General features: G+C 48.5%; 3 protein-coding genes across 3 annotated transcripts; 2 read left to right on the top strand and 1 right to left on the bottom strand.

Moving 5' to 3' along the window:
- Positions 1-1,716: 1,716 nt before the first annotated feature.
- nol10 (nucleolar protein 10) lies at positions 1,717-8,991 on the bottom strand. Its single transcript, XM_068751943.1, has 21 exons — positions 8,926-8,991; positions 8,769-8,814; positions 8,591-8,689; positions 8,395-8,472; positions 8,285-8,322; positions 8,055-8,191; positions 7,800-7,865; positions 7,604-7,664; positions 7,135-7,220; positions 6,966-7,044; positions 6,629-6,778; positions 6,321-6,387; positions 6,082-6,134; positions 5,071-5,197; positions 4,232-4,311; positions 4,044-4,142; positions 3,589-3,681; positions 2,857-3,030; positions 2,447-2,769; positions 2,206-2,308; positions 1,717-2,097 (listed from the first exon to the last, which is right to left on the bottom strand). The coding sequence occupies exons 1-21, from the start codon at positions 8,989-8,991 to the stop codon at positions 1,921-1,923; spliced, it is 2,202 nt and encodes a 733-aa protein (XP_068608044.1). The 3' UTR covers positions 1,717-1,920.
- A 1,101-nt stretch (positions 8,992-10,092) lies between these two features.
- On the top strand, positions 10,093-15,137 carry LOC137907937 (V-type proton ATPase subunit C 1-B-like). The gene is made up of 12 exons (XM_068752300.1): positions 10,093-10,221; positions 10,643-10,710; positions 10,926-11,011; positions 11,377-11,471; positions 12,142-12,233; positions 12,308-12,403; positions 12,487-12,555; positions 13,585-13,677; positions 13,757-13,844; positions 13,927-14,024; positions 14,107-14,236; positions 15,048-15,137. Exons 1-12 carry the CDS (start codon positions 10,093-10,095, stop codon positions 15,135-15,137), a joined length of 1,134 nt encoding a protein of 377 aa, XP_068608401.1.
- Positions 15,138-17,386: 2,249 nt separating this feature from the next.
- Positions 17,387-22,201, top strand: LOC137907344 (molybdenum cofactor biosynthesis protein 1-like). Its single transcript, XM_068751661.1, has 11 exons — positions 17,387-17,599; positions 18,095-18,206; positions 18,328-18,495; positions 19,249-19,413; positions 19,978-20,039; positions 20,297-20,408; positions 20,861-20,973; positions 21,149-21,259; positions 21,574-21,694; positions 21,792-21,854; positions 22,067-22,201. The coding sequence occupies exons 1-10, from the start codon at positions 17,411-17,413 to the stop codon at positions 21,845-21,847; spliced, it is 1,209 nt and encodes a 402-aa protein (XP_068607762.1). The 5' UTR covers positions 17,387-17,410; the 3' UTR covers positions 21,848-21,854; positions 22,067-22,201.
- Positions 22,202-22,243: the final 42 nt, after the last annotated feature.

Raw genomic sequence — 22,243 nt, 5'->3', positions numbered from 1 at the left:
GCTTCTGAGGGTCGCTGCAAATTGTTCTGCTGGGAATGCCTTTTGTTTGCAAGGGATCGATTTAATGTTTGGAGCAACACTGGATTTAGGAACCTTAAGAAAGGAGAATGGATTTTGTTTTCAAATAACTGTTTTGGGGGACAGCTGTTTTGGTGAGTACCAACATTTTATTTATTTAACATGATAACGAAATAAAATCACAGATATACTGTAAATGCAATGTGTGTAAATAATGTGGTGCGCCGGTGCAGCTGTGTGATTGTAGTGGAAGTACAACACGTTGTGTTGCAGTCTTTCTTATATTAAACTGCAAGTTTGCAATTTAAAGCTTGCCTATATTCTTGGTGGACTTTAAAACGTTTTGGACAAATAATGTTAAATTCCCTTTTATTTATAACTTTGATAGTACCACGTATAGTGGTGAGTTTTAATTGCTGATGCAGTTTATTGATTTTTAAATGCTCCGGAAAAAATATCCCGTGTTGTACACGATTGAGGTGATGCAACACCCAGTAGTGGTAAGTGTGTGTTTGTACATTATTTCTAAAGCCGTGGTGTCATAAATGATGGTATTATGAGGGGTATTTATTCAAGTCGGACTAAGTAGGACTTCACTGAAGGCCTAGGTGTAAAATGCACCGCCCGCCACTGATAAAAATATGTAAGTATTTGTACATACAAAATAAATAAATACTGATAAAAGAAACAAAAGACACAACAAAATGCAGAACATAGTTTGAAAAAGGAGTCGGAAGAAGTGGAATACTTGAAAATAATTCCTACCCCTTTGTAACTATTATTCAGTTTATAGCAAAATATTCAACATAAATACTCGTATAAATAAACTATAAAATACTATCATATATAAAGAAAAATATATATACTCTTCATCATCCAGTTAACACCCTTCCTCCTCCGTATACAAAAAAAATTGTACCTCCTTTGCTTGTTAATTTTATGTTTTATTTGTTGATTTTCTGTTTTTTTATACTATTGTGCACTTTGAGGTTTGCTTTCAAATATAAAATGTTCTGTTATGTTGCTCACGTTTGACCGAGGGTCTGCTCAGACACGTGAAACATTAGAGGGAACATTGCTCTCAATGAGCCATCATCATTGTTTGATGATGATGATGAAGATGAAGATGGTAGATGTAGTACTCCCTCTCAAATACTTCTTCCTGAGAAAGTTCTGTTTACTTATTCTCAGTAGAAGCTTTGGGTGACCCACTTCCTGCGGCCTGATTGCTCGTTGCCATGGTGAAGCCGAAGCGTTGTGAAAGGAAGAGGGGGCAATCTGCCTGAAGGGGGGGGCACTGCTAAATGTTTACGGGTTAGGCAGTGGAACTAAATCGCTGCTTTCACTTTTCTCTTGAAACGCTTCTCGGCGCCGTGGCCGCGGATCACGCCAGTCGATGCCTTTGATGTTGGGGTGCGTCAGGTAGCCGGGGCCAACGGGGGGGGGGGGGCTCAGCGTAAAGACAAGGGAGGCGCCGAACCTCAAACACTCTGATCGGAGGTCGTCGGAGGTCGTCGTCTGGAGCGTCAGCTCCCAGTTTTTACAGTTGGAGAGATGGATCAACATGAAAGGCAGGAATCCACAAAGAATTCAGATGAGCCCCCGGGGGGGGGGGGGGGGGGGGGGGGGGCAGGATCTGACTGCACGTGACAGAAAGGGAGGAGAAACTCAAACAACCAGACACAGGAAACATTCTGTTTATTCTTATTCTTACAGTCGCAAACCGACTTTCCTCGACTATAGAAGTACTCGGCTCTACTCAGGAGGTATTTATATATATATACACACACATATATATAAATATATATACGCTCTGAAATGCAGTTAAACACCTGAATAAGAATCGCCCAGCATGATCTTCATCCCTTTGAGCCTTCAGGACCGTCAAATGCCGTGCTCCCCTCAGGACCATTTCCTCCCTCCTCTTCCTCTTCCTCCTCGTCCCCCTCCTCCTCTTCCTCTGCCGCCGCCCCGGCCTCGACCCCGGCCGCTGCTCAGGTGTCCGGCCGAGCGCCTCAGCTTCCTCCTCTCCTCGTGGTGGTCCCGCTCCGCCTGCTGCTGCTTCCTCTGTTGCTCCGACTGCAGAATGAGAAGATGATAAAAAAGTACTCGGTCGTGTTCCGCCATTGAAAACTCCACTTCCTGTACACTCTCACGCTAATAGCCAGAGCGGGAGGAGAGCGCCACCTTTTTGAGGGTGAACGTCAGCTGCTTGCTGCCGACCGCGGAGGCAGCGACGTTGCTGGTTCCAGAGCGTTCCTCCAACTGCAGACGTTCCGCCAACGAAGCCCTGCGGGAGCAGACGGGGAGCAGACGGGGGGCAGACGGGGAGCAGACGGGGAGCAGACGGGGAGCAGACGGAGGGTGAGCGTCTCCCGGATGGCGCCGCCTCGCCCTAAACTAAACTAAAACGCTTCCAGAGACGTACTTCTGTAGCCTCCGCTTGCGGGCCACGTCGTTGAAACTTCGGAACTCCTCGCCGTCTTTGATCTGGTAGAACTGAGGCCGACTCGCCGCCTGGCTCTGGGCGCCGTTTGGGGGCTTCTCGCTTCCGCTCTGGTCTCTCTCCAGCAGGACGGCGCTGCGGTCGGCGTCCTTCCTCTCCTGCCGCCGCCGGTCTCGGCCCTCCTCCCACAGGAGCCGCCGCTGCTCCCTCACCTCCTCCACCCAACTCTTGTCGTCGTCCGAGCTCTCCTCCTCGGAACTGGCTCGGCCCTCGGGCTCCTCCTCCTCCTCGTCGTCGTCGGCAGCCTGGACGGACATTTCAAGTTATTGACAAAGACAGGTCGGAGGCAGACATTATTGATCGCCAGCCCCCGCCCCCCTTTCGTCTCAAACCTGTTGGGCGGCGGCCCGCTGGGCCAGCAGACGCAGCTTCTTCTTCCTCTTCTGCCCGACCTTGGAGACGATGGGGTTCAGGAGGCGGAACTCTTCGCTCTGCTCGTCCACCTGGTATTCCGGGTTTTCAAACATCACTTTGAAGCGGTCGTCTCCGAGGACGCTGGGGAGCGCCTACGATTGTGAGATGTTGAGAGGAAGGAAACGATGGTCAACGCAAACGGAACCGATCAACGCCGACCTAGGATTCAGTTCTCCTGACCTCATTCTGGATCAGAGCCACAAGACATTCTGCACGATAGTTCACACCGGACGCTTTTATGACTTTGATTTTTCGGTGACAGAATTGAATACATATTTTACGAGATGATTTATTGAAAAATAATCCATTATAAGTAAATGGGAAAATCCGGATTGCAACAGCATCCGCAATCCGGATCCGATCCGGATGAAATTCGGTGGTGAGAGAGAGCCCCCCCCCCGTACATGACCGCGTCACATTGCATAAACGTCGGTCAATAATCAACCGAGATACCGAGGAACAGATTTTGGAGCTCCATTGGTCTCAACATTGATCCAGAATCCAGAATCTCTTCTGGATCAGCACTAAAATGTAATTTCCTGATAATCTCATCCAGATGTGTCGGTACCCCTTTGAAGTACCTTCCTAACAGACACACAAACAGAAGGTCATGACGGTGGCAGATGTTTTCCAGATCGACATGCTCCTACCTTGCCCTTCTTTTTCCTCAAGGACAGCTCTGCTTCGTCGTCACCCTCCTCCATCAGCTTGAGAGCCAGCTCCTTGTTCACCTTGGGCAGCTTCTGTCTCAGACACACAGACGCACACACACACACGCGCACACACACACACAAAGTGTTTTATATCCTGCTGCTGCTTCTAGTGAAAACAAGCACCAATCAGTGTCTCCGTCTAAAGACATCTAGAATCTTAATTAATAGAGCCGAGCATTATTATTATGGGATATAGAGAAGTTAGACAGTTTCCATAGCGAAGTTGAACCGATTTAACGTCTGTGAGGGTTTCTGACAGTTCAGAAGTGAAAATGTGCAGCAGGTTAAAGGTCAGGTCTGAAGAACACGAAGCCTCCCAAAGGAATAACTATTACGTGTACGTGTACGTGTATAAAGTGTGTGTACTGCCAGCGAGGAGGAGGAGCGCTCACCTTAACCTGGACTCTTTGGGCTCTGGACTCCTCGATCTTCTGGCGGATTTTATCCGTGCGATACTCGTCGTACGCGAAACGATTGGCCATGCTTTTGACCTGCACACAAAAAGCCAAGATCAAAGCACGTCAGCGCGTCACAATCAGACGAAGATGCCATCATGAATCGACGTCTGAAAGGGACGTACCTTGTGATAAAGCCTGATGTCCATGAAGAAGCCGTGCATGTAGGCTCTCAGGAGGGCGGAGCCCACCAGGTGGGACAAACCTGGCACAAAAGATAAAGGTCAGAAGTTCGGATTCAAAACCACGAAAATAATGAAATCAGAACAATCAGAGGAATCTGTAGCCTCTGTAGCAGGAGCTGCTGGAACCTATCCCAGCTGGCGACGGGCGGGGGACACCCTGGACACGTCGCCAGCACGCTGCGGGGCCACACGGGAGGGGAGGGGGTCCAGAAAAGCCGTAGAAAGACCACGCAGACACGGAGAGAACATACAAATTCTGCCCAGAAAAGAACCGAACGCCTGCTCGCTGCGAGGTGACAGCGCCGCCCACTGCGCCATCGTTCTGTAGCCTCGTCACCTTCTGGTGACCCGAACTCATTCTGACTCTGACACCGCGCTGGGGGACAGGGAACAGAGGGGGAGATGGGTAATTATCTGAGCGCACAGGCAAACCGGTTCGAGGATCCGCACACAGAGCGACTCAGAATTCCATGCTCTGTCGGTGGGTGGGTCGGGGGGGGGGGGGGGGGGGGGCTGGCCGCCTCCCAGTTACGTAACAGGATGACGCTCGGCGGTCCCAGTAAACCAACACCTCCTCTCCTTTTATTCCACGCCAGCCAGCCATCTTTCTGCTCCTCGTCATCTGAGCTCTTTCCTGCTGACCCTGCATTCCAGTGTTCATTCAACCCCTCCTGTGCCCCTCCCCCCCCCCCCCCTCCCCTCCCGTTAAGGTTCGCGGTAACATTTCCTGTGACACGAGTCCTTGATCTTTGTGGGAAAGCGAAGCGGCGCGGCCTCACCCAGGTTCTCCAGGTCTTTGCGGGTGACGAACTTGTAGTCGTCGTACACCGTGTTCTCCGGGCTCTCCTCCAGCTCCTCGGTCAGGTTGTCCAGGAAGGAGCACCACCGCGGGGCGGGCCCCAAAGCCTGCAGGCACGGAGCTCAAAGTTAGGGCCGCCTGCTCCGGTCCAGTCAGCGCTACCGTCCTGCTAGCATGAGGAGCGGCGTTCACCTCACTCTGAGACGGACGGACGGACGGACACAGAGGCGTTTCCAGCGATGCCGAGACGGTTCAACGCAGACCGAGCGTGCCGATCTGTGCGTATTTACTTGCTGCATCTTTTTTTTTCCTTCCCGTTATTCAAGGTCACTTTTTTCTCCTTTTTGCACCACAGTAAGATAACTAAGAGCACAGACCTCCCTCAAGCAGCTCGTTCCCCTCCCTAACTGGATCTACACCGTCCCCATGGTGATCTGGATCAGCACCAGAAGGTTCTGGATTGTTCTTGGTATCTTTACACACCAAACATGAAAAGTCAAAGTGAATCAGAGTTGATTTTTAACCGATTCTTTGAATTCATAAATGGTTAAAGTGTAATATTCGTTCCTGACCTCATTCTGGATCAGAACCAGAAGACAAGTTTCATGGCAGTTCAGATCGGACCCGTTTATGATATGGTGAGTGAATTGAATGCAGATTTTACAAAGTAGGAAAAAAAAAAATTAAGCCTCCATTCTTAGTAAATGGGAAAACCCGGATCGCGACAGGATCAGCAATCCAGATCTGATCCGGATTAAACTGACCTCAATGCTAACAAACATTTCAAAGTGATCCAGAATCCAGGATCTCTTCTGGATCATCACCAAAATGTAATCAACCGTTCTCGGTAAGATCCCCAATATTTCCTGAATATTTCACCAAGATCCATCCATAACCTTTTGAGTTATCTTGCTAACAGACAGACAGACAGACAGACAACCCCCCCCCCCCCCCCCCCCAATAGTAAAGAATAAAGTCTTCCTGCACTTACTGGGATGTAGAACGTGTTCATCTTGGGATCTTCATTGGCCGTGAAGATCATGCCTGTCGATGAGACACAGAATACATGGAAAGCAAAGCGGAGCCAAACATTAGTCAGGTCGTAGAGTCAGAACCCAGAAGTCCAATCATCTGAGGTCTATTGTAAGATGGCGCCACCCGGAGGTGAAGGGTCGTTACAGTCCCTGCAAACACCGATGACCTCGCTTCACCTCGGCGAGGAACTCTCACCCGAATCGGGGTAGACGCAAACGTCGTTGATGTCGGTCTGCGGCTGGATCGAAGAGAAGACGTTGCCCTGTGGGAGAGAAGAAAGGATAAAGTTCAAAGGACAAACCTCAGCTGGTTCCATCGCTGTCGTGCTGCAGCAATATGCAACGACAAGCTGTCATTGTGTGTGTGTGTGTGTGTGTGTGTGTGTGTGTGTGTGTGTGTGTGTGTGTGTGTGTGTGTGTGTGTGTGTGTGTGTGTGTGTGTGTGTGTGTGCGTGTGTGTGTGTGTGTGTGTGTGTGTGTGTGCGTGTGTTCCCGCAGTCTTACTGTGTCTTTGTGCCAGAATTTAATAATCTTGGCGTCGGCGGAAACAACCAGGTCCAGTTGGTCGTGGAAGTTGAGGGACTTGATGGGGAGGTTGTAGAGGTGGTCTTTGACGAGGAGGGGCCGGCTCGAGCGCAGGTCATAGAGCAGCACCTTCAGGGCAACACAGAGAGCTCTGATCAGTGTTCGGACCTCGGACCGGGACACTCTTCCCACTTGTGATTTTGATTTCTACTTCAAAAGGAAAAAGAATCTAATTCTACGATGTGACTCAATGAATCAAAGGAAGAGGTGAGATGTGAACTCATTTCCTGTTTAGAGTCGCCGGCGGTTTACTCACCTGTCCGGTGCTGGTGCCGACAGCCATGGCGAGGCCGCCGTTGAACCTCAGCGCAGTGACCGAGGGTAAGCTGCAAACTCTGGCAGCGGGAACACAAGGCAGAGAGCGGCTGTTACGGCGCCGAGCGGCGGAGGAGACGCCGCCGTGACATCATCGGCTCGGTACGTACTCGCTCCCCTCGGCCAGGCTGCTCAGGGCGCAGTCCAGCGTCCCGACTCGGCCCCGAACCCGAGGGTCCCAGCATTCCACCCTCCCCTGGGGAGACACGAGGGAGGGGGTGTGGAAATGGAGCCGATCAAAAACCCGGAACCGCTCACGCCCCCCCCCACGCGGCGGGCAACGCGGAGCGGGTCGATTGGAGTCCCGGGAAGAACCCACAGGGGGCGGCACTGATAGGCCACAAGCCCGGGACCTCCTTGCTGCGAGGCAACAACGCTATCCACTGCGCCACCCACTTGTATAGACAAATTAAATTACCGGATAACATTTATAGGTGTGGCGAGTAAAAAAAACTGCTTTCTCTTTTCTAGGGGGCTTAACAGAAAACAATTGAGAAGCAAGCTAAGCTACACGCACGCACGCACACACACACACGCACGCACGGGTAGTCTGGTGCCCCCCCCCCCCCAGATTGTTACCTCAGAGTTTCCTGTGGCGAACAAATGATGGACAGGATTGATGTCGCACACGTTGTTCTCTCTGGTAGAGAAGAAGAAGAAGAAGAGGCATGAACACCAGCGAAGGGCAACGAACTCATCAGTTCATGCACATCTCACAAACAAGCATGCACGTACACACACACACACACACACACACACACACAGCTAGGCTTACACAGCGTCGGTCTGAAGTGGACTCAGGAAGCGTCCTTGTTCCAGATTCAGTCTGAACACATCAGAACTGAAAACGCAAACAAAAGATGTCAGCTCGCCGAGTCCATTATTCCTACAGACACAAGCAGCAAGTACTCAGGACGCCCCCCCCCCCCCCCGAACCGGGTTTCGATTCGACAGACAGACAGGAAGAACGGGACCCGTCCCTGCAGCCCCCCAAAAGGGGAGGAGCCATCGTTTCATCATATTCGCTCACCTTGTGCCCACAAAATAAAGATCACAGGAGGGATAGTGGTAGGAAAAGTCCCGTCCAAATTTGGGAATGCGAGTCTTGTAGTAATGTCCGTGCTGGGAATGGAACTCTACGAAGCGGTCGCTGTGCAGAAACACCAGCTGCAGGCGAGAAGAGCAAAACGGTGAGAACACACCGAACGTTCTCTAATCAAGCAGGAAGGAACAAAGCGTTCCGGCAGCAAGACGTCTCACCTTAGAGTAGTCCTCGGACAGGATGTCAAAGGTCACAACTTGGGCACAGAAAAGAAAAGAGTTTGATCACATTCCGTTGGGATTCGGTGCCAAACAATCCGGCGACTCACCATCTGAATCCAGGCAGCGCTCAAACTTCAGGGACAACTGGTGGGTGTCATAGCAACGGACCCGGGGCTTGTAAGTGCCTGGTGTGGGTAGAAGACAGTCAGAAGGACGCGCCTCGGGGTGGGGGGGGGGGGGGGGGGGGTCTGCCCCGGCCCACGAGCAGCACCCTGACTTTAAAGAGAGGGCGGCTCAGCTTACCGGCCGCCAGGATGAACTGGCCGTCCCGCGACACCCTGATGGAAGTCGCCACGGTGGGCATCTCAAAGTCCTGGATGAGCTCGATCCTGCGCTGGAGGTCTGGCGACGACACAATAAACACAATCAATTAAAATGAACGGAAGAGACACTTCAAATGGAGCTCCTGCAGCCGACTCACCCACATCTTTCTTCTGTAGCTGCCTCTTCTTTCGATCCGACAGCCACTGCGTTTAAAAAGCGGAGAGACGATCAGACATTTAATCAGAATAAAGCTGCTTATAGCCGCTTATAGCTGCTTATAGCCGCTTATAGCCCCCCCCCCCCGCGTTTCTTACCTCCGGCAGAGACTTTCCGTGACTTAGATTGTAAATCTTCACATCGTTTACACTCGAAATCTGCATTTTACGAGCCGAAGAAGACTCCAATCATTAATAACGAGTTTCCACCGCGCTGAACGCACGTTGCTGCTGCGGAGTGAAAACAGGAAGTGCGGCTGTGTCCTCCCAAGTGCGTCCGTGTAGAAACCAGAGCGCACGAAGAGAGTCGATCCCCCTCGAGTGCAAACAATGAATAGAATAGAATAAAATAGAATACGATATAATAGAATAGAATAGAATACGATATAATATATACAATAGAATAGAATAGAATAGAATATACAACACAACATAATATTTTTTATTTATCAGTAAAGCTGCCAACAAGGCGAAGTTTAAATGAGCGCTAGATAGTAAACTAACCTTTTTCTAGCGTTTTACATTTCTAAATGGTTCTGTTTATTTAGCTGCAGCAAGCTATGCTAATGTAACTTCACAGTCTCGCTAAAGCTTAACTTTTCAAGTGCAACTTTTTATTTTGGCTCACTTTAAAAAAAGAAGAAGAAGAAAAACCTTCCCACTAATTACTTAATAAAAATGTCACGCAAACTAAAATGGCACGTAAAATTTAATTGTAGTCTGACTCAAGTTCAAATTTGTAGATAACATAGTTTCTTGCTTAAATAGCCCGGAGTGAAACCGCGGCAGCTCAGATGTTGGTGGTGAGCAGTCAGTCAGCCAGTCAGTCAGCCAGTCAGTCAGATGTCCCGGACCTGGGGAGGCTGCTGCTGCTGCTGCTGCTGCTGCTGCAGGACGGTTATGAAGACAACCTAAAGGTAAGACCCTTCTTCTCTTTACTATTCAATACAAACTGAAGTAACCGTGTTTCCATTTCCATTTCGGTCTCTTTCTCTAGGCTACAAAACAAAATATAAGAATATATTCCTGAAATAGTTTTGTACATTTCACATTTTCTTTTTCGATGCCACACTTTAAACTGAATTTGCATCAACAGAGAAATGTTTAATGGTCGGTTAGAAATGGAACGAGACTGAACTGAGCAGGTGTGAATGCCATGAATCAGACAGGGTGCGGTTTATTTTACTGGATGTTTCTTCGGCGACAGTCTCTCTCTTGGCTGACGACATTTCCTCGGGGTCTCCTTGTGAATAAGAACCGGGAGACATGACAGACATGTGGTTGATTTCTGTCCCCCTGGACAAGGACAGCATAACCAGTGTCGGTAAACTCAAGCACAGCATCGCCAAAGCCAACCTGGCCTCGTGCTTCATGTTCTCCATCCCGGATCTCAAGGTGGGTTCTAGTTGATCTGTCCCAGGTAAGGACTTGATGGACTTAATTAAACTACGCAGCAAACAAGGACATGCCGCCTAGTTGTGGGAGAGTCTTCGTTTTTCCCAGTAGAACAGCGAGGAGAATGCGCTGCATATGGCAGTTCTGTGTTCATGCAGACGGCCATGGTGTTTGGGTGTCCTCTGGTGAAGAAGGGAAGCCTCTGGTTGCTCTCTGCAGTGATCCGTGTTCACCTTGGACGCTGCAGGAGTCGCCTTTTAATAGCAGCATGTCAAGAACTCAACCGCGAAACCTTTTTTTATACGGCTCTGGGCTAGCTCTTCGAGTTGAGAAGTCCTTGCAGAGACAGAATCCTCGACTTAGTCGCGGTTTAGCCCGTTAAACTATCGCGTTCACGCTAACTGTGCTTCTGTGGCTTCAGGTCGGAATACTGGACAGTCTGCTCAGCCTGTCAGACGACCTGCACAAGCTCGACACGCAGACTCAAAGGTGCGTTTGTAATTACCATGGAGGATCGCACCTCACACACACGTCTTGTTATTTAGTCCAGGCTTGTTTCGGTTTGAATAAATAACTAATCTGATCACTAGTCTCATTTTCCATCATAAAATAATTGCGAGGAAGCACAAAGGAGCCAATATATATATTCAATATAGGCTTCTAAATATTCCTGGTGTATTTTTGTCCTCCTGTTGTCGTATCAGTGTGATCAGAAACACAGGCCTGTGCCTGAGAGACGTGACGCAGCAATCCACGGACAAAGTGCTGGAAAATAGTCTTATTAATGGAGGTGAGGTGAACAGCTCTCTGTTGACACTGTGCAGAGCAGACTGGAGTCGCGTCTATACGTACGTGCACACACAACTGCTCACACACACTTTCAGAGATACTAAACGCTGATCGCTTTGCACCCCACGGCGCGGCTCAGAGCCCCGTCCTGTCGCCCAATAAAGCTCCGCTCACGTCTCTGAGGGGTATCATAATATTACAACATATTGCTCATAAAACTTCGACTTCCGACCTTTGACATGTTTCCTTTCTTTGGCCGTCATGCTCCGTCGTGCAATGGCATTACTGTCCGTGCGTATTTATTGTGTTTTACCTGTGCACTTTATGGTTTAGAATTTATCTCACTGCATCTCGTGTTTCTCTCAGTGGACCCGATGAGCTACGTGACCAGGTTCCAGTGGGACAAAGCCAGGTATCCCACGACGACGCCCCCCTCCTCCCTGGCAGACATCATCAAAAAGGTGCAAGCTGTAGAATCAATATAAAACAAGATAGTATTCAAAATAATAGCAGTCCAACGTAAGAAAACCAACAGATCCAACATTCACGATATGCAAATCCAGAAATTGATTGATGGGGGGGGGGGGGTGTAAAGAAGTGCAGAAACTGATAAAATGATCTGAAATGAGCAAAACCAGAGAGATTATTATTGCAACAGATCGAAGAATAGCCAGAATGGAAAGGATTTGGCCAACGATCAGCTCCACTGTGATCAAAGGAGACCATTGTGTAAAGCTGATCTATCAGCAAGAAGCCCCCCCACAAACCCCCTCTGTTATAAAACAAGGACATGCTGAAGAGGAGACATCGATCCAGGACTGCCGAGAGACACGGTCTCTCCAGTCTTTCCCGGGTTTTCCCCGGAACACCTGCCCAGGGAGGCGTCCAGGAGGAATCCAGAACAGATTCCCGAGCCGCCTCGGCCGACTCATCTCGATGCGGAGGAGCAGCGTCTCTCAGGGTGCCCCCCCCAGCCGCCCTGTGGAGGAAACTGGACCGCTTGCATTGAAATGAAATCATTGTTTTGATATATTTTTGTACGTGCCTGCAAGAAGCACAGATATGAATACTGGTTCAATAAATTAATAATGAGAGCACGATTTGGACTCCTTGCTCCTCTGCGTGTGGCAGGAGGTTTCTCAGATGGAGACGGAATTAAAAGCCCGAGCTAAGATGTACAGCAGCCTGAAATCAAGCCAGCAAAGCTCTCAGCAGAAAATACAGTGAGTGGCCGCAGATACAGAGTTAGCGGTAATATTAACTATGAAATGTTGAACTGGGCTCCCTGCTTTTCCAGGGGTGCTTTTCAAACGTGCAGCCTGAGTGACATCGTGGGGAAGGATGACCTGGTGGTCTCAGAGTACCTCACGACTCTGCTGGTATTTGTGAGCAGGTCTGAAACACTTTACTTTTAGGGTGCTCTACGTTCAACGCTCGCATCCGTGCGTCTTCCAAATGTAAATGCTTTGGTCACAGAGGGAATTACCTGCAGTGGGAGAAGGCCTACGAATCCCTGTCCGACCTCGTCGTTCCACGGTCGAGCAGGTGAGTTGTGTTCATGCTCTCAATTCCTCTCCGTCCAAGTACACAGACAAAGTATCCGAAAGGTCAGGCTGAGTAAGCGCAGGTATTCCATTACAATCGGAATGTGAGAGAAGGAAATGCTGTTTGTCGAATAATTACATTAAAGCTAATATCTGAATGCTTCAGAAACACAAGTACGTTTTACCCTTCAAAGAAAAGTCTTTTTAGACAACTGAGGAGAACCTAGGAAAAAAATACTGCCAAAATTGTCGTAAAATGATGATCAAAGAGTCATTTTCACAAGAACAGGAAGAGTCGTTGCTAGTTTGAGACCAGTGTGGAACACTGATGCTATCCTGATGCCCTGTCTTAACTCAACAATGATGTGCCCTCGAAACCCGGTTCAGGACCCCAAGCAAAGGTCACTCTGCTTGATTCCACGCATGCAGGAAAGTCACAGCAAATACTGAGGGATGCTTAAGCAGCAAAATCTATCTATTCCGAAATACATATATTTAGACGAGCCTGATGAAGCGCAGAGATTCTGAAGAGAACCACAGAGCTGTGATTAACACGAGAGTTAAATAATCAATGACGTTCAGAGGCTTCTCTCTTAAAGGGACGGCACACTAATTGTTTGCGCTGTTATACAATCAATGTTTCCTTTATTAAAGGGGCGACCTTTCATTTGACCCATCCGCCTCTAATTACAGCTTTGGGATTATGTTAAAACGTTATTTTCCAAAAACATATAAAGGGGTAGGGGCGACGGTGGCGCAGGTGGTTGAGAGGGTTGGTGGTTCGATTCCCGGATCTTCTCTCTCTGTATCTGCTCTGTTCTTGGGGCTTGGTACCCGAGGTCATTTTGAGGAAGGCAAACAACGTTAGCGTGTTCAGTCGTCTGGCGCCGGTCGTGTTTGGCTGAAAACAATAGCGGCAGCGTCATTCTGACCGTAATTGCAGCTGATGCTGTTCTGTCTTTTCCAGTTTGACCTGTTGCTGCACGTCGCCACCTCTGACTTCTTTGTCGCCCTTTCATGTTACCATCAGGAAGCTGTCAGAGGATGAAGAAGGAGGCGTTTTCTCAGTGGCGCTTTTCAAAAAAGCTGTGACCCAGTTTAAAGTCAACGCCAAAGAGAGGAGGTAAGCAGGGCGGCTTGCCAGAAACGATCCCACCGATCAAAGGCGTGTGCGTCCATTACAACCACGTGCAACCACGCAGGTTCCAGGTGCGCGAGTACTGCTGGGAGCTGGAGGATCAGAAGATGCAAGAGAGAAAGCAGCTTAATGCTCGCAAGAATGAGCAATATGTGGGTCAACCAACACGCGTGCACGTAGAATACTCCCTGTGTGTGTGTTAGCGTGTTCCGAAAACGTGTGCTTCCTCCACAGGGAGTCTTCGTACGCTGGCTGAAGGTGAACTTCAGTGAGGCCTTCATCGCCTGGATTCACCTGAAAGCATTGCGGGTGTTTGTGGAATCAACCCTCAGGTTAGCGCTGACGCTAGGAGCGATCTCATTTCCTCTCAGCCTTTCCTGCTTGATGAGCTCAGGGCGACGCCTCCCGCTTTAGGTACGGGATACCGGTGAACTACCAGGCTCTTCTGCTGCAGACGGACCGGAAGCACTCGAAGAAGCTGAGAGAGGAACTCTCCTCCCTGTTCATGCATCTGGACCCCACCGGCACCGCCAGCAAGGCGGACGTAAGAGGCAAACGTCATTTATAATCAGGTCGTTTTCAAATCTGCAGACCAGGAGGGCCTCGAGATCTGTGATCGTTTAAGGTCCGCCGGCTTGCGTTGAGGGAAAGGTTTCAGAAACGTCTCTCTTCACCAGGAAATAAAGCCGTTTAGATTCAAGAGAAGGGCCTGTAGGTCGTAGTGGGTAGTAGGTCGTAACCGCGAAGGAGAACGTGTCTCAGTCACATCAACGCCATTACTCTTTGTGTTCGTTTAGACCTGCGCTCACCCTCGGGTCATTTTTTTGCTGCAAACATTGGACTTGTTATTTCACTAAGTTTACTCTTGACATTATGCCTAAAGCAGTCAGCAAACAGTTTACTGTACATGATATCTTTGACACGCAGCAACATGAGCATCGTTCTCATGAAGTGTTCTGTGATAAACGGGGATCTGCTATTCACCCGCCTTGGAGCTCTGCTTTGGTTTCTGATTGATAAATACCGCAGCGCTCCCCATCTAGTCGTGATTTAAAGAAAAAAGGGTTGTTAAAAGAAGGTTAATGAGGGCACTGCGAGACAACAGTGCTGAATGTTCAGAAGCATCAAGGGGAAAACACACGATGATGGTGATTGTTATTTGTGGGGATTATAAGTTAACTAATATGAACTATCTGAGACAGTCTTTGGTCAAAATAGCAAACAGATGCTTGCAGGACAGCGTCTCTCATTTCTGTCTCCAACAGCTCCGTCAGAAACGCCTCAGAAAATGAAATCGACACTAAGTTCATTGCGTGCACACAAGGAATAATTCCCCACCTCCCTGTCTCCGACAGGTTTGCAGCGACATCCCAGGACTCTGCCAGCAGGAGTACTTATCGTACATCTGCTTCTACATCAACACCAATGTGCTGGAGATCAGCTAGACACATTCCGATGGGTACATCCTACCCGAATCTACTAGTATCTGGAACTTTAAGCACACCGTTAATGAGTATCGCTGTTCTCTTAACGCCTTGAGACTGAAACAGTCGGTTCGGGCTGAAGCTTCGGTTGCATCGCTGATTGATTTTAAACTGTACGATTGCGCTTCTGTATTAAATCATTATACGATTATTGTGTAATACTTTAATAACTATGGGGGGGGATTTATTAGCTAGAAAATAACTGACGTTCTATTCTGAACGCTTCTTTTTAATCAAACAAATAGCTATTTGGTGTTAAAATGCATAAATATCTGAAACACAATGACGGACCTGAACTACACAGTTAAATTATGTAAAACTCTAACAATGAAAGTAGGCGTGGTTAAGCTGCCATGGGGGGGAAAGTGTGTTTTTGTATGAAATGCTGGGGAGTGAATACCTCGTAATACTACTGAAGTACTGTGTTTGGTTACACTGAATGCAATAGAGTATACGGGTATCTGTTATATCTCTGCCATCATAAGCCATGAATTAATATTAGATTAACTGCCATTCCTGATGCTAAATATATTTCCTGATGAATAAATAAAAAGATAATTATTTGCGCTTCTATTTCTTTGCTGAATTGTCTATAAACGATAGATCAGGGGTCGGCAACCCAAAATGTTGAAAGAGCCATATTGGACCAAAAAAACAAATATGTCTGGAGCCGCAAAAAATTAAAAGCCTTATATAAGCCTTATAATCAAGGCAACAGATGCTGTATCTATCTATATTCCGAAACGGCTCTTTTTCTCTCATCTCCATCCGGATATTTTTGAGCAAAGTCTGTGTGTTTATTCTGGAAATGTCTCGCGACATTTGACTTTTTGTGGTTTGCTAACTTCCCATTCCATATTAAGCGTACCGGCAAACCCGTCTCGTCAGCAGTGAAGGCGAACGAATCTGCCCACGTATCATTAAACGTTCTGCTTTCTTCAGACACTTTTCTTTTCTTAGATTTATCCACAGTTGTCCTACCTGGGGGTAGAAAAATTCAAGAAATCGCGCGCAATTTGGCGGTTGTGACCGGATATACGTCGATGGTTGTGATATATGTTATGAGCGACAAAAAAATGTAACACGTTTTATTTTTTATTATTTATGATCACCATAATCTTCAAATTTAGAGTTACAGAACGAACTCAAATAAAATACATTGAATTAAATACTCATTATTTATTTTCTAAAGCCACAGGGAGGGATGAAAGAGCCACATGCGGCACCGGAGCCGTGGTTTGCTGACCCCTGCAATAGATGGATAGACAGATAGAGAGAGAGAGAGAGCAATAGATAGAGCGAGAGAGTGATAGATAGATAGACAGAGAGAGAGAGCGATAGATTGAAAGATAGAGAGAGAGAGTAATAGATAGATAGATAGATAAAGAGATAGGTAGGTAGAGAGAGAGCGATAGATAGATAGATTGATAGAGAGAGAGAGCGATAGATGGATAGATAGAGAGAGCGATACTAGATAGATAATAGATGAGAGAGAGAGAGAGAGTGATAGATAGATAGACAGAGAGAGAGCAATAGATTGATAGATAGAGAGAGAGAGTGATAGATAGATAGAGAGTAATAGATAGATAGATAGATAAAGAGATAGGTAGGTAGAGAGAGAGCGATAGATAGATAGATTGATAGAGAGAGAGAGCGATAGATGGATAGATAGAGAGAGCGATACTAGATAGATAATAGATGAGAGAGAGAGAGAGAGTGATAGATAGATAGACAGAGAGAGAGCAATAGATTGATAGATAGAGAGAGAGAGTGATAGATAGATAGAGAGTAATAGATAGATAGATAGATAAAGAGATAGGTAGGTAGAGAGAGAGCGATAGATAGATTGATAGAGAGAGAGAGCAATAGATTGATAGAGAGAGAGAGTGATAGATAGATAGACAGAGAGAAAGAGCGATAGATTGATAGATCTAGCGAGAGAGAGTAATAGATAGATAGATAGATAAAGAGATAGATAGGTAGAGAGAGAGCGATAGATAGATAGATTGATAGAGAGAGAAAGCGATAGATGGATAGATAGAGAGAGCGATACTAGATAGATAATAGATGAGAGAGAGAGAGAGAGAGAGAATAGATGATAGAGAGAGAGACTACACTACCCGGCATGCTCCGCACCCCAAAGGGGATTTGTTGACGCTCCCCCGTGCTATTGGACTCGCTCGTTGAAGTGAGACGGACCGATCGCGGGATCGAGTCCGACACGAACCGAAGCCATGGCGGCTCCTGCTCGCGTGTGGTTCCGCTCGCTGCTCGGAGCAACTTCAAGAACATTTTTAAGATGCGCAAACGCGAATATCCAGCGACGCTACTCCGGCGCGACGCGCAAGAGAAGCGAACTGGAGCGCGGGGACTCGAACCTCTCACCTCTGACAGCGAGGGACACGCCGCCTGCGAGGCATGAGGTAACGGAGGGGTTCGCCGTCACCGGCTCGTTACGTTGCTCGCTCGCGTTACTCAATAAAGGGGATAAGCGAGATAAAACTCTGACACTAGACAGGAAGTGACGACAGAGGTCGTTCTGAAGGAATGACGGCAGCAAAGTTACCTGAACTCTGACTTCAATGTCTGCGGGGGAAAGATGAATGCAAACGACGGCATTTTCGTTAAAGTCATGTTTATCTCCGACGTTAAATAAAAATAAAAATAAGTTTCACTTTTTGTTTTCCCTGCGTGCGTGGGATGCGCGTGCGTTTCAGTCACGCAAAAAGATATTCACCCGGATAACAGGCTGGAGTACTCTGGACTTTACCTGGAGAGTAAAGTTACTGCTTTACCATTTACGCATTTATTATACAGCATCTGACGTCAGTGCGGGGTTCAGTGCCCCACAGGTCAAAGGTCACTGACTTCCTGAAGGCTCTTGGTTAAATGTGCTCCGTTCCTGTCTCTTTCTGCAGGCCAGGCTAACGGACGCTAGCACGTTGCCCTTCTCAGCCTTCCTGACCGACGGCTTCGGTCGGATGCACAGCTACCTGCGCATCTCGTTGACCGAGAAATGCAACCTGCGCTGTGAGTGAAGGGGGGGGGGGGGGGGGGGGTTGCCATGCAACCGTGTGTGTGTGTGTGTAGGGAAAACGTGTGATAATACTGAGAGCGAAAGGTAAATAGTTTCCTGCCCTTTCATCTTCAGGCCAGTACTGCATGCCCGAGGAGGGGGTGAAGCTCACGCCCCGGAGCCAGCTGCTGTCCACCGCCGAGGTGCTGACCCTGTCTCGCCTCTTCGTGCGGGAGGGGGTGGAAAAGATTCGTCTCACCGGGGGGGAGCCCCTCATCAGGCCCGATGTGCTGGAGATCGTCTGTAAGGGCTTTGTGAGGAGGCGTGTCTGACAATAATCGACGTGTTTCCCGGGGGGGCATTCCTGATTGGTTACGGAGAGGCGGGATCAGAACTTCTTGTCTTTGCACACGTTAGAGATTAGATGCAGACGTGGGAGAGGGAGCGATTCGTTATCCTACAGCTGTGTGTGTAATCTAATGTCGCGCCGACGGGCTAACCCTGTTCTGGGATCAGCGTTGGTGGGAACGGATCCTCGCCTGTCGGCGATTTGGCCGTAGATTAGCGATTACAGTCGTGTCACATGATGCTCAGGAGGTTCGGTGGAGCGGAGAAGTCGGATTAAAGGCGGGAGAGTATCCAGAATATTGATCCAGTGAATTTGTTGAGGTTTTCTGCTCACGATGGTAAAAAATGCAACAGATAGAAACCTAAAAGTATGACTTGAAAAGATCGATTTCTTTGAAGCGTGTGCTTGTTCATTGTATTCTATTTTATCTACTATTCAACGATGGCCGGGAGTAGGTTGAGACTTATATCTTTCAGCGTCGTTTGTCACGGTTCAATCGCGTTGATTTCTCGGCGTTGCGATTATAAATCTTTGACGTTTACGTGAAGATTTCCGTCTTTAGTTCCGCTTCCGCTTTTCACTCCGAAGGGGCCGCGCGTTCATAATTCAGGCCGAGCCCGCTAGCTCATGGGCGCTGCTCTCCGGCTCCTCTCCGGCTCTCACCCTCTCTCTCTCGCTTTGTCCCTTTCTGTCGTCTTCCTCTGCAGCAGAGCTAAGGAAGTTGGAGGGCCTGAAGACAATTGCCGTTACAACCAACGGCATGAACCTGGCCAGGCTCCTGCCCAAGCTCAAAGATGCGGGCCTGGACCGGATTAACGTCAGCCTGGACTCGCTGGTCCCGGCTAAGTTTGAGTTCATAGTCAGGCGGAAAGGTACGGAGCACATTTGACCCGCGGCGTTGGCTGGCGTGAGGCGACTGAAGCTCTGCAGCGGGAGCGGAGGATGTTCTCCACACAGTCAGGGAAGAGCAAACGCACGTCTGAGTCCTTGTCCTGGACTACAGGCGGTAAACGTTATCGGTAGCCGGAGCGGTAGGAACTGTGGCCGCCGGGCCCGTCCGGGCTGGAGCCTTGTCTCGATGTGAAGTCGTGATTTTTATCCTGAGAAACAAGGACGTTTTGGTTCTGCAGTGACTCAACGTTGACAGACCAAATCCCGGAGTTCCTTTTTAGGAAACTCTAAAACCACATGAGGAGAAGAGGATGCCGGGTAGCGCTCTGGGGAGGTGGAGCCTGAAATCAGACGGATCAAAACGGAACACGGATCCAGCCCTCCTCCACAACACCCAATATTTTGTGTGTGAAATATTTAGCAGAGTATAGCCTGCGTGGAATGTTGCAGGATTTCATTACAACACATTAACACATACTTACATTAATGTTTTTTTGTGCGCATGAAATGAAAGCATGGATCACTCTTCACTCTTTCTCTTCCAGGGTTCCACAAGGTCCTGGAGGGAATTGACAAGGCTATTGAAATGGGTTACAGCCCCGTCAAGGTATTTTATTCTTCTTACACATCAAGGAAGACATAGTCGCTTCATATTCATATTCCTTTAAAGGTGCGCACCCTTAATAAACATTTTAATCGAGACGTTTCCGGGATAGGATTAGTCTTGATTTCAGTCGTGGAAAAAGACAGAGAATAGGCTGTAGATCTGATTCCTATAGTTGGTGCGTACAGTTCAGACACACAGTAATTGTGTGTGTGTGTGTGTGTGTGTGTGTGTGTGTGTGTGCGTGCGTCTCTCGGCAGGTTAATTGTGTGGTGATGCGAGGCGTCAACGAGGACGAGCTGCTAGATTTTGTGGCGCTGACAGAGAAGAAGCCTCTGGAGGTGCGTTTCATCGAATACATGCCCTTTGATGGTGAGTGCTGACTCCGCCCCCCCCAGGGAGGTTACAACAGCCACATTGCACCGCCTGTCCATTCATTACGTTGTTTCAGATATAAACCGTATTTCCCTAACCTGAGGAGGGGTTGGGCCAGGTTTAGGAACTACTCATTTATTTATTTTCCAAAGTCACAGTGAGCCACAACAGAAGGGTGAAAAAGCCACGTGCGGCTCTTGGGCCGTGGGTTGCCGACCCCTGTTAAAAGACGTACAAATGTCAAGTTTTAGCACTTCTTTTTAAGCTTTATGTCCATTTTTTCTCACTATTCGTTCTGAAGGAAATGGGATGTGTTCCATTTCGCTTGCAGAAATGTTTTTTTCTTTTGATGCGCTTCTCCTCCGGTCGATGATTTCTTAAGACGGACGCCGTATCTTATGATGAGCTACAACTCGACTAACCCACACGGCCTCTCCTCCTCGCTGCAGGCAACAAGTGGAACTTCAAGAAGATGGTGAGTTACCAGGAGATGCTGGACCAGATCAAGCAGCAGTGGCCCGACCTGGAAATACTTCAAACTGGACACACAGACACCGCAAAGGTCCGTGTCTCCAGCTGCACTCCGTTTCTCAGGTTCTCATAGGCTGCTGTTGGGAACTGGAGGATGCTAACGCCGTGTTTGCGCTCAGCGTGACTGTCTCTGATATATTTGGGCCTGAGGGAAAGCCTGAAGTGCCACAATACCAACTCCTTCACTCTTTTGTGCCTCCTGACAGACATTTAAAGTGCCGGGCTTCAGAGGTCAGGTGGGCTTCATCACCTCCATGTCTGACCATTTCTGTGGCTCCTGCAACCGCTTACGCATCACAGCAGATGGCAACCTTAAGGTAAAGCGAGGGAAGTCCTTCTCCAGGCTTCAGGGCGCTGTTCGTCTTGTTTAATGTTCACGTAGCATGCGTTAGCATTTAGATTCACATATTAGCCAGCCACTCTGGGTTGAAGCCATCTACGGCTCCGTTTAAAAACATTATTCACTTTAGCGCATTTTATTTTGAAAAGAAAACAGTCTCTGCATCCAGATGTGCATTTTGACCCAAGCAGGAAATTAGAAATTCCAAAATGTAGAGCATTCCGGATGTTAGCGGTTGTGCTTTTAAAAATGCACCGTTAGTGGGCGGAGCCTCACTCTGCCTCTTCCCAGGTGTGTTTGTTTGGGAGCTCCGAGGTGTCTCTCAGAGATGCCTTGCGATCCGGCGCACCAGAGGAAGAGCTGCTGCAAATCATCGGCGCTGCCGTGGGCAGGAAGAAGCGGCAGCATGCCGGTAGGACGCGCACACGTTACATGCACGGCGCGCGATTTGTCAGGTGCATTCTTAAGCTCTATTAAAAACGTAACGCGTTCATGTTTTGCACCTTCAGGCATGTTCAATATCTCCCAGATGAAGAACAGGCCCATGATCCTCATCGGTGGGTGAATTTGCTGTACGTACAACCGCTGGCTCTGGTTTCTACTCTGTTTAGGGTTTGGGTTAGTTTCAGGGAAGCAGATGGATCTGAATAGTGAATATGATAATAATAATAATGTGATAATAATGAGGTAAATGCTGGTCGCTCACTAGTTACGGAGTCTGATCTGTGAAAAGCAATGACTCGCTAAAGGTTTATGCTTTTTGCCGGTTCTCTTTCCCCGACAGATGCCGCCCCCCAAAGACTCTCCAGCGCCTGCCAGGTTACAAACGACACGTTCCCCCTAGCAGCAGCTCCTCTCGTCGGCCTCCTGAGCGGAGACGTCTTCCTGTCCCTTTCAGACTGCACAGCTTCCTGCTCAGAGCGTGGGGGGCGCCACGCTAGGACGCGCAGCACATCTAATC

Source organism: Brachionichthys hirsutus, chromosome 18 (assembly GCF_040956055.1).
Source record: "Brachionichthys hirsutus isolate HB-005 chromosome 18, CSIRO-AGI_Bhir_v1, whole genome shotgun sequence".
Lineage (NCBI taxonomy): Eukaryota > Metazoa > Chordata > Actinopteri > Lophiiformes > Brachionichthyidae > Brachionichthys > Brachionichthys hirsutus.
This window is presented reverse-complemented; position numbering and strand designations above follow the sequence as displayed.